At 42.0% G+C, this 15,633-nt stretch overlaps 1 protein-coding gene across 1 annotated transcript in view; it reads right to left on the bottom strand.

Moving 5' to 3' along the window:
• Positions 1-13,516, bottom strand: part of plcl5 (phospholipase C like 5) — a 95,252-nt gene extending 81,736 nt beyond the window's left edge. Inside the window, exon 1 of the mRNA XM_053615352.1 lies at positions 12,951-13,516. Within this exon, the coding sequence (XP_053471327.1) occupies positions 12,951-13,184 (234 nt within the window). The 5' untranslated portion in view covers positions 13,185-13,516. The remainder of the gene's footprint in view (positions 1-12,950) is intronic.
• Between the last annotated feature and the right edge of the window lie 2,117 nt (positions 13,517-15,633).

The following is a 15,633-nucleotide window of genomic DNA, read 5'->3' as shown; positions in this document are numbered from 1 at the left end:
AAAAAAGTGATGGGACAGACTTTCCACCTCTCTGTCTTCTCTTTCATCAGGATCTCTCAGTACTAACACCTCCTCTGAAGCACTACCTCACTGATACAGCAGTTTCAGACCTGAGACTTTTATATTAGACAACAGTCAAGAGCTGAAGGACAAAAGCCAATACTTCGCTGTATAAAGTGCAGTCAAACTGATTTCCAAAATATGTGCATGACATGACGGACGGACGGCTGGATGGATGGATGGATGGATGGATGGAATTTTGTCAGAATAGGTTGATAGACATGCCTGTATGGGTAAAAATATACAGATTTATGTGTATATGAATGATGGATGGATGGGTGGATAGATGGATGGATGGATGGATGGAGGGAATTGTGGCCGAATGGATAGACTGAGAAATGAACAGATGGAAATTTATGTATGCGTGTATGGGCAGGTAAATGAATGGATGGATGGATGGATGGATGGACAAAGGAATATACAGATTTATGTGTATATGGATGATGGATGGATGGATGGATGGATGGATAGATGGATGGAATTTTGTCAGAATAGGTTGATAGACATGCCTGTATGGGTAAGAATATACAGATTTATGTGTATATGGATGATGGATGGATGGATGGATGGATGGATGGAATTTTGTCAGAATAGGTTGATAGTCATGCCTGTATGGTAAAAAATATACAGATTTATGTGTATATGAATGATGGATGGATGGGTGGATGGATGGATGGATGGATGGATGGAGGGAATTGTGGCCGAATGGATAGACTGAGAAATGAACAGATGGAAATTTATGTATGTGTGTATGGGCAGGTAAATGAATGGATGGATGGATGGATGGATGGATGCACAAAGGAATATACAGATTTATGTGTATATGGATGATGGATGGATGGATGGATGGATAGATGGATGGAATTTTGTCAGAATAGGTTGATAGACATGCCTGTATGGGTAAGAATATACAGATTTATGTGTATATGGATGATGGATGGATGGATGGATGGATGGATGGAATTTTGTCAGAATAGGTTGATAGACATGCCTGTATGGGTAAAAATATACAGATTTATGTGTATATGAATGATGGATGGATGGGTGGATGGATGGATGGATGGATGGATGGAGGGAATTGTGGCCGAATGGATAGACTGAGAAATGAACAGATGGAAATTTATGTATGCGTGTATGGGCAGGTAAATGAATGGATGGATGGATGCACAAAGTAATATACAGATTTATGTGTATATGGATGATGGATGGATGGATGGATGGATGGAATTTTGTCAGAATAGGTTGATAGACATGCCTGTATGGGTAAGAATATACAGATTTATGGGCATATGAATGAAGGATAGATGGGTGGATGGCTGGATGGATGGATGGATGGAATTGTGGCTGAATGGATAGACTGAGAAATGAACAGCTGGACATTTATCTATGTTTGTATGGGCAGGTAAATGAATGGATGGATGGATGAATGGATGGATGTACAAAGGAATATACAGATCTATGTGTATATGGATGGATGGATGGATGGATGGATGAATAGATGAATGGATGGAATTTTGGCTGAATGAATAGACTGAGCAATGAACAGCTGGACATTTATCTATGTTTGTATGGGCAGGTAAATGAATGGATGGATGGATGAATGGATGGATGTACAAAGGAATATACAGATCTATGTGTATATGGATGGATGGATGGATGGATGGATGAATAGATGAATGGATGGAATTTTGGCTGAATGGATAGACTGAGCAATGAACAGATGGACATTTATGTATGTTTGTATGGGCAGGTAAATGAATGAATGGATGGATGGATGGATGGACGAATGCACAAAGGAATATACAGATTTATGTATGTATAAATGACAGTTGGACAGATGAATGATGAAATTGTTAGATGGAAGAATAAAAGGATAGATAGATAGATGTATGGATGGATGGATGGACAGATAAGCAGATGATTCTACAAATGGGTAGACATACTTAAAATAGATGACGTATGAATACATACAGGTTTTTGTATATATGAATGATGATTGGACAGATGAAAGCAAATGGTTAGATGAAAGAATAAATGGATGGACAGATAAGCAGATGACTGTACAAATGGATACTTAGATGCAGTAGATGATGGAGGGATGCAAGAATGGATAAATTAACATACAGTATGCAGGATGACTGAACGGATGGACCAACGAATGGACCACCTGATGTATGTGTGTATGGACAGATTAATGGCTGAACAGATGTAGAAAGGAACAGACAGATTTAGGTGTTAACGACTGACAGATAGACAGATTTATAGAGGAACAGATGAATGTATGGAAGAATGGATAAATGAACTGATAGACAAACAGAGTGTGGGTGCATAGATTTAAGTACGACTGTATAGATGGATGGATGTACAGACTTATGGACAGATGGAGTGCAGATTTATTGCGGATGGATGGATGAATGGATGGATGGCTTAATAGAGGGGGCTGGGTGGATGGAATTTTCCACATTTGGGAAAAAGCTACTAAACGTAGTTCTGTGTAATGTCGGTATTAAACTGAAAGCGAGAGAGAAAGAGAGAGAGAGAGCGAGAGAGAGAGAAAGCGAGAGAGATCCTCATTGATTTCAGACTAATTCTCAACCTTGTGGGTGTTTAAGGACGTTACTCTTGTACTCAGTACCAGTCTAATTTGTTCAGTGAAATGATTCGGCCTACAGAGGGAATGTCTGGCTCATCATCAGCACAGACAGGTGAAAGTAAAAAAAAAAATAAATAAAAGAGGCCAAAGTGAAGAGGTGGAGAACATAAGAGGAATGTACATGAGAGGGATGGAAAGGAGGAGAGACTGCCTACTTAAATTTCCTTCCTTTCTTGTACGCACATTAGTGTAAAATGATCGAGCGTGCTTTCAGTGGAGTAACTGGATATCTCTGCATCTTTTTCTCTTCCAGGCAAAATGGAGAGAGAGAGAGAGAGAGAGAGAGAGAGAGAGAGAGAGAGAGAGTGTTATTGTGTATGTGAGGAGCTGGACAGTGAAGCAGGGCTGTTCTATTCATTATGCCTTTATGGAGTTACACTTAACCTGTTGTGGGAAGTGCATTGATCTGAAACTATAAAGGCTTCTTCAGGTCAGTCTCACACACACCACACACAAGCTCGGGTCCTAGAATGTATTCCATGTCCAAATCATTCCATGTTTCTTACTCTCCTCTCATCCCACACCAATGCACACACACACACACACACACACACACACACACACACACACACACACAGTATGTGAGCGTAAAGAGTGTCGTGTTTCATGGCGGTCTCCCAGGCACCTTGGCTAAGAGATGGAATGAGAGCTACTGGATTAGAAAGCCACCTCCTGAGAAATGGAGCGAGGGAGCACATGCTGTGATTCCGAACAAGTAACAAGGGAACGAAAAAAGAAAGTGAATAGATTTCCCAATAAAAATGTTATACAGGACATATACGGGGTGCGGCTGTGGCTCAGGTGGTAGAGTGGGTTGTCTGCTGATTGTAGAGGTGGCGGTTCAATTCCCGGCCCGGATGGACGGACGGATAGATGGATGGATGGATGAAAGAAAGAAAGAACTGCAGAGGTGTCACTGTAGAGAATGAGAGTGGAATGTAAGCAAAGAAAGAAAGACACAGAAGGCAACGAAACAAACAAAAGAACTGCGAAAGCATTCTTACATTTAACTATTCATTTAGCGGAGGCTTTTATCCGAAGTGACTTACTAATGAGGAAATACAAGCATAGCGATATATCGAGCGGAGAACAGTACAAGTAGTGCTACTACACAAGATCTTTCTAGAAAAGCAAAGTGTGCAGAGTCGAGGTGTAAGAGCCAGAGTAAGTTTTTTTTTTTTTTTTTTTTTAAAGGATAATGTGGGGTTGGCGTTTTAGGGGTTAGTTAAGTGTTCAGGGAAGAGGTGGGTCATCCTTACAGAACATGAGACAGGAACTCATGGAATGAAGGAAGAAAGGAAGGACAAATAAACAAATGAGTGAAAGAATAAAGGAGCAAATAAACAAACTAATGGAAGGAAGGAAGGAAGGAAGAAGTGCAAAGGCATCACTGCAGAACATAAGACTGGAATTGATAAATGCCTCTTCTCTTTTCCCGTGACACTTACACACACACACACACACACACACACACACACAAAGAGAGCTGTCACTGGGTGTTGGTGTGGATGAACACTCCTCTAAGACACCAATAGAATTGGTCAGCAACACACACACACACACACACACACACACGTTGCTCAATGTCTCCACAGGGCCCGTGAGTGAACACCAGAGAGCACTGACCCAGATTCTCTACATACTCCACTGTTCCTGTGAACATGCGTGTGTGTTTTCACACGTTGCGCCCACATGTTCTCCTGAGTCACACTGCAGTGAACAGAGATGTTATCACATCACCAGAGACAAATCCCATCACGTTCAGGCAGGATACTGGTTAGCCTGAGACCTTAGCAATAGCGATGGACCATCAAGGCCGTAGGCCCCAAACTACACACTACCCCTTGCGCACTACAGGACTCGAGTCCAGCAGATCAGCACTAATTAAACCTTACATACAGGATTCAATCAAATTACACAAGCGTTAGTAGGATCTGGACGTACAGAGCGGAATCAGCGAGCGTAGATGTTAAAACGAGAAGCTTTCCTCCTCGCTCACCAGCTTGTACATTAGGGTCAGGACTCGCAGTGTATAACACATGTCCCAGTCAGCAAACTGGCAGTGATGAGCTGTATGAGGTGTGAGGTGCAGTGTGTGAGACTTTCACAATTATTACATCATTACTTTAGTGCAGTTATTTGAGTTGAACTCGATTAACCCTGAAATTTCTTCAATCATGCTTCCATCTAAGCACATTGTATTCGGTCAAGGTTAATTCTCAATTAGTTCCCGGATAGAATTCCATAGCTGGGGTATTTTTATTTGAATCATTATTCTCAGTCAAATGCTTCGAATATTTCGATCATTTGGCTGTTCCTCATAAAGTGTAAGCGCATTATACCAGTACTATTAAGCTTATATTACAAGCCTAGCATGACATCAGCCGTGGCTCTTTGGGTTGGTTTGGTTTGGTTTGGTTATGGGCACAGCAATTACACTCTTGATTAGATTGGGCTACAAAGATTTGACAATCTTGTATTCACTTCACATGAATATTAATAAAAGTGTGTATTCGAGAAGATTATGTGCTTTTTAACAATAAAGGCTGAATATATATATATATACATATATAAACTGACAATGGACAATGGATAGAAAAGTCTACACACCCCTGTTAAAATGGCCGGTTTTTATGACGTAAAAACAAAAAAGAAGAAGAAAAAAGAAACCAAGATAAATCAAGATAATGTCAGAAACCTTTCCACCCTCAGATGAAATTACACTGTGAAATGACAGTGTATAAACCTTACAATAACCTGGCTGCTTAAGTGTGCACACCCTTTTATAATTGTGGGTTTGGCTGTGTTCACGATGTACCAATCACATTCAATCTCTTGTTCAAAAGTAATTATCATACAGCTGCCATGAATACAATTACAATACAAAACTGATTAACCCCAAATAAAGACCAGCTGTTTCTCTCGGAATTTCCTCGCATCTTCTTGGTTTCATCCGACTGCTGAAGCCATGGTCTGCAAAGAGCTTACAAAGCATGTACGGTATCTCAGTTATTGAAGGATCAAGAGAGGGCTATAGAAGAACTTCCAAAACATTAGATGTACCATGGAACGCCATACAGGTCATCATCAATAAATACAGAAGATGACGCACGACAGTGACCTCACCAAGAACAGGGTGTACCTACAAAATGTATAAAAGGACGAGACAAAAAACTTACCAGGGAGGCTGCCAAGAGACCTACCGCAACATTAAAGGTGCTGCAGGAATATCTGACAAGTACTGATTACTCTGTGCATATAACAGCAATCTCTCATATTCTTCACATGTCTGGGCTAGACGGAAGCCCTTTCTCACAACCAAACCACCCCTCACCCCTCACCCCACACATGGCAATATGTGTTATGGTCAGATGAGACCAATTCCAAAAGGTATAAAAAAAAACACCACCAAATGAACACCATGCCAACGGGGAAGCATGGTGGTGGCAGCATCACGCTTTAGGGCTGCTTTTCTTCAGCTAGAACTGGGGCTTTAAAAAAAGTTTCTGATTGTTTTTCACTTTACTTTTGCAATTTCACATTTAATCGAATGATTTAATAAAAAATACTATAAAGTAGTAAACATTAATAAATTAAAGAAAGAGGATCTGTCACAATTCGAGGTTGAGCCAGAAGCAGGTGCAGATAATGACATTTATTGAAGGAAACGTACTAAGAAACGAATACACTATGACAACTTGGAAACACACTGTGGCAAGAAACAAACACCGAGACATAAACAACGTGAGTCTTAGACAACGAACGACAAGCTAATGGTGCAGACAAGGACTATATATACACATGAGTGCTCATTAACCAAAACATGAATCAGGTGCAGGTGGTCATGTGACAACTAGAGCAGTGCAGGTACTGATGGGAAGTGGAGTCCAGAGTTTCCCGATACGTGACAGTATCAACCCTTTGCTTTTTTAAAAAAATCATCAGTAGTCTCAGGTACAATTTGTGCAGTTTTATAAGGACATTAGATGGTAAGTTGGGTCTGAAAAGTGCTTTCTTTACAGACAAACATTTTTTGGGAAATATATTAAATTGTTTTTGTACTGACTCAATCATGTTAAAGTCATGAAAACAAACAATTATAACAAAATTTGTACCAAAAAAAAAAAAAACAACAGACATTTGCACAGTAGTGTATATGTGAATTTCTGTCAGAGCAGGTGTTATAGAAAATTAAATCAATGCATTCTGATTTTAAAACTTCAGCAGCGCTGTGCTGAACATGCTTGTCCATGTTGATTAGCCGTAGTCTTCATCATTTCCACTGCACACAGACTCATGAATGTCCGTGTTTATAACCTCAAGGGACACAGAAATGCGTATCATGTTTCTTACGGTTCGGTTTCCAGACATGACTGACAGATTTGTCTAAATATAATCAAATACACCACATCTAGACGAAGGGTCCGCATGCTAAATTGGCAGCTGATTATTGTGAGCAGTTAGTAGTGATGTGTATCAGTAAATAACAGTGGCTACTGCTATAAAAACAGCCGTTACGACATGAGCATTTACATGCATTTTATGACCCTGCTAAGATGAGTTCATTTCTTTCAGAGAGGCGTTTTATACAAAGTGATAAATCCAAACACAACGCTGAGCAGATTTGGATCTTGCTCAGAGGATTTGAGCTAAAAATCTGCGTTTGAGTGTTTAAGACTCCTAAACTATCTAAACTTTTAGGCTATTCTAAACGTTTTGCATAACTACTCTTGCACCACTCGACGCAGGAAAAGAAATTGCGTGGTATAATATCATCAAGAAATTGCATGGTATAATATCTTGAAGAAATTGCATGGTATAATATCTTGAAGAAATTGCATGGTATAATATCTTGTACCAGTTTTCTAATTTAATATAAATAATGAACTAAGTACGTATCCTAATGTACTCTTCCGTGTAAGCAGCTAACAATTTCCAATATGCAAATATGGCTGCATCTCAAATGGCAGTTTACTGGGAATATACTCCACTACCTCCTATGTAGTGAGCCTATATAGTGAATAGAACTCATTTTTGTCACGATTCAAAGTACAGACGGAAGCAAGCGCAGATTCCTAAACATTTAATAACAAACAAACATACGAAACACTCTACAACAAGGAAACAAAACACTGTGGCAAAGACAAAATATGGCAGCATAGGCAAAGGTATAGTGAGACGATAACGTGAGGCAAAGAGTGCGTTGCAAACTGTGACTATATACAAGAGTGCGAATTACCAGGAACGTGAATCAGGTGCAGGTGGTCATGTGACAATGAAGCAGTGGCTGTTGGGAACTGTAGTTCAGAGTTCCCTTACTGATTTCATGACAATTTTAGTGAATAGAAAGCTACGATTTCAGTGTGTTGAAGTCTTAAATTGATTTATTTTTTTTTAATCTGCTAAATATCAGTGCTAAAAAATGTCAGTAAAGAAGTAATAAGAAGAAAAAATAAAGCAAGGGAATGGTGATCTATAATATATAGTATATAAATTAGATAAGGAATAAGGAATGAAGAAAAGCGGAACTGCGTCGGTCGAGGAGTGTGTTTACGGTGACAGCGTGCGTAACTAGGCAACAACGTTCTCTTAGTATGGCCCAGTACTCGTGTACTCTTTTGCTACACACCCCAAAAGTATGTACTTTTTTCTTCGCAAAAAGAGTACGTACTTTTAGTGCATAGTATACGGTAAGTAGGCGAATTGGGACGCAGTGTAAATCTTTTACATGATTAAAATTCCAATGCAACTTTTAAGAGATTTAAGGACATTCATCCATTATATATATATATATATACACATCATACTCACTTTGTGGATTTAACTTTGCATGACTGTGGTGCAAAATGAAAATGTACAAAGTATAAAGTTACAGATGCACATATTGTTGTCACCTGAAAGGTATTAGCTGAGAGTCAGATCAGGAGTGAGAGGTAGTAGGGACAAAAGGGGACGTGTCTCTGAGACATGAGAACATTTTGCTCATTTGCCTGGTGCTTTTATTTAAAGCGGCTTACCATTTGGACAGAATACAAGTGAGCAGTTGTGGGTTAAAAGGTGTGCTCAAGGACCCAAGCGCAGCTGCTTGGTAATGCTGGGATTTAAACTCATGACCTTTCGATCGGTAGCTCAAAGCTTTAACCACTTATCCACCACTTCCCAAAAAGGAGCTGTGTTTAGCGGTGTTCTCACGCCTTTACTACTCAGGTACAGCCAAGCCGTACTTAAAGGCTCTACTTATAATCTATTTCTGATTTACCTTCTGAGACATTTCACTAACCCGCAGTGGTGTTTAATGAGTAATGATAATGAGTCTTTGTTGATCACGTATACAGTACAGCACAGTGAAATGCTTTTCTTCGCATACCTCAGCCATGATACAGCGCCCCTGGAGCAGAGATTGTTAAGGGCCTTGATCAAGGACCCGAGCGATCAGTAACCCAGAGCCTTAACCGCCACTGCTAAGTAGCTCCAGATCCACCCGTCCAGGAGTCTAAATAGAAAGCATTCATTCTACTCTTTTCGTTATTAACGAATTGCACGGACAGAAATTGGTCATCCGATGAACGGCGCAGTCCGAGACCTGGCGTGAACCGTGCCGGCTCTCAGCAGAGCGCGAGGAAAGTGAGATGGAGTGTCTCATCTCGTTCGAGGGAAATGTTAAAGGGAGAGCATGCTCTCATCCACCTCGTCGCTCTCTTAGACACAGCCGTGGGCTCTTCTGCGAGCGAGGATCTGTCTGAGCAAGCCTGAGTGACAGAAAGGAGCTTCAACCGAGGCCATGAAAACGCACAGCTCACATGCCTGATGTTAAGCTGAGGGGTTCAATGAAAAAGATAAAAAGTAGTAGTATTGTAAAACACCTGAGTTTGCAATTCATGTTTTCACTGTGCCGGGCATCGAGAATCATGAGCGCAACATTGTTTCCGGAGAGTAACACTGCTCTGGTTTACTGCTCCAGGCGTCATGGCATTTACACAGCTTATCATGCCTACATTCTTAGCATTCTTTCTCCGAGTGGATTTTCTACAAACCTATAGCGTTTTCTGGACGCCCAACGTGAAGGAGTTAGATGTGCATCGTATGTAAAATATTAAAATATACTTTTCTTTTTTTTTTTATCCATGTTTATTTTTCAATGCCACACACATCATGTCAGCTTTGAATACAAAACCAAGCAGCCTCTTCAGCCCTCACAATCCTTTTCAATGTTATTAAGGTCCCTTGTGCAGCAATCACTTGTTTCTTGGACGTTCTACAACGTTGAATTGAACAATCAACAGATAAAAAGGCATAACGTGTCGCTCTTTAAATAAGAAATGTAACTGTTGGTAAATTGCTGTGGTATAAGAGGAATAAAAGTCTTCAGGATGCGCTGTAGGAACGGACTCAACTTTGCGGTGTCAACTACATCATTGATTATTTTCCTGAAACAGCACATACCGGCGTTGTTGTTGGTGTTTTTATTTTAATTCCTTCCTTGTTCTACTTTTAATCACTCGTTGCCAATTTTTTCATTGCCGGAATATTTTGCAGTCCGTCCAGGATGTAGCGATCGCAGAAATGACCGCCGCGATATTCGGACGAGCTCGCAATTTTTCTACATTAACGCAGATTTGGGCCGAGCCGTGTCATCGCGCGACATCATCACCGCACGCATTCAGCCGAAGCCCTCTTCGATTCACGTGCGTCAGACGTGAGTCGCGTTTACCATCAAACATCGCCGCGAAAGAGCGATTTCCGTGCGATTGAAACTGCAACGTTGCCGATTCGAGTAGTGTTCTGCAAAAAAAGCTCCGCAAATTTTGAAAAAAGCCACAAAGGCAAGAATTTCTGTACAAAAGTAATTCCTGCGACATCCTGTATGGACTGATTTTGTATCGGATTTCTAATTAATTTACAAAAATGAACAAAATCTGTGTATTATCATGTTATTTAGACGCGAGCGGTTATTTTCCAACATGCAGGAAAGGCTGAATCTTACTGTAAATACCATCTTATTGGACATAAATGTGGCTAATGCACTAACCCCCTCCCCTCCTCCCCGCTCCCCTCCTCCCCGCTCCCCTCCTCCCCGCTCCCCTCCTCCCCGCTCCCCTCCTCCCCGCTCCCCCCGCCCCCTTCCTAGCGAGTCTATATAGTGAATAGAAAGCCATTTGGGATTCAGTCTGTGTGTTGAAGGCTTAAATTGCTACCTATATCTGATAAGGAAACATTACCATGGTTAAACACATAAAAACAAACCAAAATCAATCCAATAGAAGGATGTGCATTACAAGTAACATTTCAGATATAAATATATATATATACATATTTTTTGTCCGTGATTAGTTTTCCATGCCACACACGTCATGTTGGTTTTGAACACAAAACCCAGCAGCCTTTTCAACACTCACAATCCTTTTCCCTGTCACCCGCTCCCTTGCGCCAGTGCCAAAACACCCACACAGCCAAGAGCGGAATTCAATAAAAGCCAGAGAGTGACAGAATAAGGCGCTGCTTCGTCTCGGTTGCTAAGCAAACCGGAATGGATCGGCCCGATGGACAAAGTCTCTCTTCCAAAACAACAATTTCCCACCCGGGATCGGAGGATGGAACACACACACACACACACAGACACAGAGACACACACAGGACTTCCTAAAGTTGTGACATTTAATCAGAGATCTATGTAAATCTCTGGGGGTGTGAGACTGTAAGAAAAAGTGAAAGATATTTTATCCTGAGATACTTATTAATACAAGTATGTGTGTGTGTGTGTGTGTGTGTGTGTGTAATCGTTTGTTCCATCTTTGTTACTGCAATCCTGGCAAAACTCAATTAGCACAACAAAGCTCCTCAAGCCTCGGGTCAGCTGATCCGTGGGGCTGATTGATCCACTGATAGATTGAATTTTGTTGCCCTCACAAAGTCATGTCATTTCGCACACAGGACGACGCAAATCAATTATCCAATAGTTACTCTAATGTTACTCACTTTAAGTCGGTCAAACGAGACAATCTATGGTTCTGGAAAATAAATAAATAAATAAATCCAGTGCAGTTAACAGGCCTTATGTCTAACATGAAAAAAGTCTTGCCTTGAAAACGCAACGTGCCGCATGATATGAACATAATATCGATCTGTGAGTAAACTGCCAGACATGTCTTTACTGATTCTTAAAATTCTATTTTTCTCCCAAAAGTTAGCTAGAGGGGGCGCATGGTGGCTTAGTGGTTAGCATGTTCGCCTCACACCTCCAGGGGCGGGGGTTCGATCCCCACGTGTGCGGAGTTTGCATGTTCTCCCCGTGCTGAGGGGGTTTCCTCCGGGTACTCCGGTTTCCTCCCCCACTCCAAAGACATGCATGGTAGTCTGATTGGCATGTCCAAAGTCTCCGTAGTGTATGAATGTGTAAGTGATTGTGCCCTGCGATGGACTGGCACCCTGTCCAGGGTGTACCCCGCCTTGTGCCCGATGCTCCCTGGGATAGGCTCCAGGTTCCCCGTGACCCTGAAAAGGAGTGAGCGGTATAGAAGATGGATGGAGTTAGCTAGAAGCTACTGCAGGAAACGTGAAACTGGTCAGAGTCGTGGTGGATCCAGAATCTATCCTGGGACACTGGGCTCAAGGTCAGAAAATTCACCAAGGATGGGACACCTGTACATCACATAGGTACCACACACACACTCACACACTCCTAGAGGAAATTTAGCCTAGTCAATCCATCCATACCTGCATGTTTTGAGAGGTGGGAAGAAACCAGAGAGCCCAGAGATGCAAGCATGGCTAGAAACATGCAAAACTCTACAGAGACAGTCTGAGCTCAGGAACCGGGCAGTATTTTAACAATATATATATATTGTTATATATATATGCATTTGCTGAATCATGTGAAGGCTGTGATTTAATTTAATTTTATTTTTTATTTTACACTGATCTACAGTCTTCATGATGCACCCGATAACACGATGCGATAACGATCAGTCGTGCTGCTGTTAAGAAAACTTCCTGCTGCACTAAATCCTAACGTGTGTGCTGGAGCGCGAGACGCTTATGCATGCTGAACTTGAGCAAAATCATACAAGAGCTCGCGCCCGCAAACCGGAAACGGACAATGTGATCCACACAGGAGTGTCAGTTGCTGCCGGTGTGAACGGCATTAAAAGCAAATGTCTGAACAGAAGTCCGGAGAGTGGGAAAGTCCATTTCTGCAACTAAAACAGCACAAAAATGAAACCGACAGCGAGTCACTAACCTTCATGATGCCGCAAGGTGCGTTCCCGGCTGCTTGGTTCCTCTCCGCGGAGCTGTCGCGGCTCCGGTGTCCGCCGTTACTGTGCACCGCCTCGGCTCCGCGCGCTCCGGGTCCGCCGGCGAGGACAGCAGCAGTGGCCGGGTTGAGGAACGCGCGCGTGCTCGCAGCAGCAGGAGCATCATCGGGAAAGTCTCGCGCGGGTCTCGCCGTGTCCGCAGCCTCCGGCTCGGCCATGGTGGTCCGCCCTCAGCTACACACACAGCGCATTGTGCACAAGGTGGTGGTGGTTGAGGGTGTGTGTGGGGCGCGAGCTTTCGCGTTCAGCCTTTTGGGAAGAAAAAGAAACTCCCTCTAGAACCGAAAACCGCCTCCGCGCGCGCGGCGGAAATCTCAGACATCCATGAAGGCGATGTGTGTAAACTGGTTTAAACTCTTCTTCTGCGCGCTCTCTCCTTCTCTCTCTCTCTCTCTCTCCCTCTCTCACTCTCTCGAACAGATGAACACACACACACACACACACACCACACACAGATGGCGCTCGCGCCGCGATCAGGCTCTGTGGCAGCACGCGCCCATACAGCAGTTTACAGCCGCAGTCTCCGTGTTTCCGGTAGATCACGGCTGCTGCACGGAATCCTCCATCTCCAACTAACCCAACATTATGTTCTTTCTTACTTACTTATCCTATATATACACAGAATTATAGCCTATTGCACTGGGCTTTGTTTAACTAACAAGTTGAAATTATAAAGCTCGAGATTCATATATATATATATATATATATATATATATATATATATATATATATATACACACACACACACATATATGATTGATAGATAGATATATAGATAGACAGATAGATAGATATAAACGTTGTTTACATGCCACTGTATCAGTGTTCAGGAAGCTTCTTTGCAACTGTAACTTGTCAAGCTACACACTACTAGTTTGTAGCTAGCTACAGTATTTATAAAAGTAGCTAAGTACATTGAAACAGTGATCCCTGCTAAAAAGAAAGAAAGAAACCATCACAGAAATTCTAATGGTTTCCACTACAAATACCATTACAAACCATCAGCTATACGTTAAAAGCATTAGCTAGAGTCGGGGTACTCGATCCCGAACTCGAATCCAATTTTGAACATACTCGAACTTGGACCTGGAAAATTTTCCAAGTACAGTCGAGTCCGCAACAAGAAATGAATGAACGTCTCCCTGCCTGACCTGGGGCTTTCTGCGCGTACACACTTGAAGCGTTTTTCGAGTTACATCAACAACTTTGAGGGTGAGTATTCTCATGCTATCTCATGCAAACTAGCGAATCTAGCTAAGTCTCCGTTTCTGACAGTTCATACCTGACTCTGGCATTATTTGTATTCATTTACAAAGTTGGGACAGTATGGAAAATGCTTTGTAAATGTACTTTGAGTTGTATTTAAACAAAAAAGGTATTTAATGTTGTACCTAATCACCTGCATGGTTTTTTGAAGATAAACGTTTATTTTGAAATTGATGTATGCAACACGTTCCAAAAATGTTGGGACGGGGGTAGTTTAGGATTAATAGCGATGTGACAAGTTGAAATAAGAAGGTGATGTGAAACAGGTGAGGCAATCGTCTAATCATAGTATCCAAGAAAGGCCTAGTCCTTCAAGGGCAAGGATGGGTCGTGCTCGCCAATCTGCCAACAGACGCATCAGTGAATAATCCAACACTTTGAAAACAACATTCCCCAAAGACAGATTGGTAGGATTTTGGACATTTCACCTTCTACAGTGTACAATATAATTAAACGATTAAAGGAATCTCGGTGCGTAAAGGACAAGGCCGAAAACCACTTCTGAATGCGCGTGATCTCCGAGCCCTCAGACGTCACTGTCTTAAAAACCGTCATGAGTCTGTAATGGATATCCTGACATGGGCTCGGGAATATTTTGGTAAACCTTTGTCACTCAACACCATTCGCCGCCGCATCCACAGATGCGAGTTAAGGCTTTACTATGCAAAGCAGTAGCCATACATCAACACTGTCCAGAAGCACCGCCAACTTCTCTCGGCTCGGTCTTATCTGATATGGACAGTAGCACAGTGGAAACATGTTTTGTGGTCTGTGAGTGGCTATAAGAAAATAGCACAAGCATTGAAAATGTCCATTTCCACCATCAGGGCAATAATTAAGAAGTTCCAGTCAACTGGAGATGTTATGAATCAACCTGGAATTGGACGCGTGTCTGTATTGTCTCAACGCACTGTGAAGAGGATGGTTCGAGTGGCCAAAAAATCTCCCAGGATCACAGCTGGAGAATTGCAGAAGTTAGTTGTGTCTTGGGGTCAGAAAGTCTCCAAAACTACAATCTGAAGTCACCTACATCACCACAAGCTGTTTGGAAGGGTTTCAAGAAAAAAGCCTCTACTCTCATCCAATAACAAACTCGAGCATCTTCAGTTTGCCAGACACTACTGGAACTTCAAATGGGATTGGGGTCTGTGGTCAGATGAAACCGAAATTGCTTTTCGGCAATAAACACCAGAGGTGGTTTTGGTGCACACAGAGAGGTAGCCATATGGAAAAGTACCTCATGTCCACGGTTAAATATGGTACTGGCTCTTTATGTTCTGGGGCTGTTTTTCTGCCAGAGGACCTGGACATTTTGTTAGGATACATGGCATCATGGACTGT

Source organism: Ictalurus furcatus, chromosome 2, assembly GCF_023375685.1.
Source record: "Ictalurus furcatus strain D&B chromosome 2, Billie_1.0, whole genome shotgun sequence".
Taxonomy (NCBI): Eukaryota; Metazoa; Chordata; class Actinopteri; order Siluriformes; family Ictaluridae; genus Ictalurus; species Ictalurus furcatus.
This window is presented reverse-complemented; position numbering and strand designations above follow the sequence as displayed.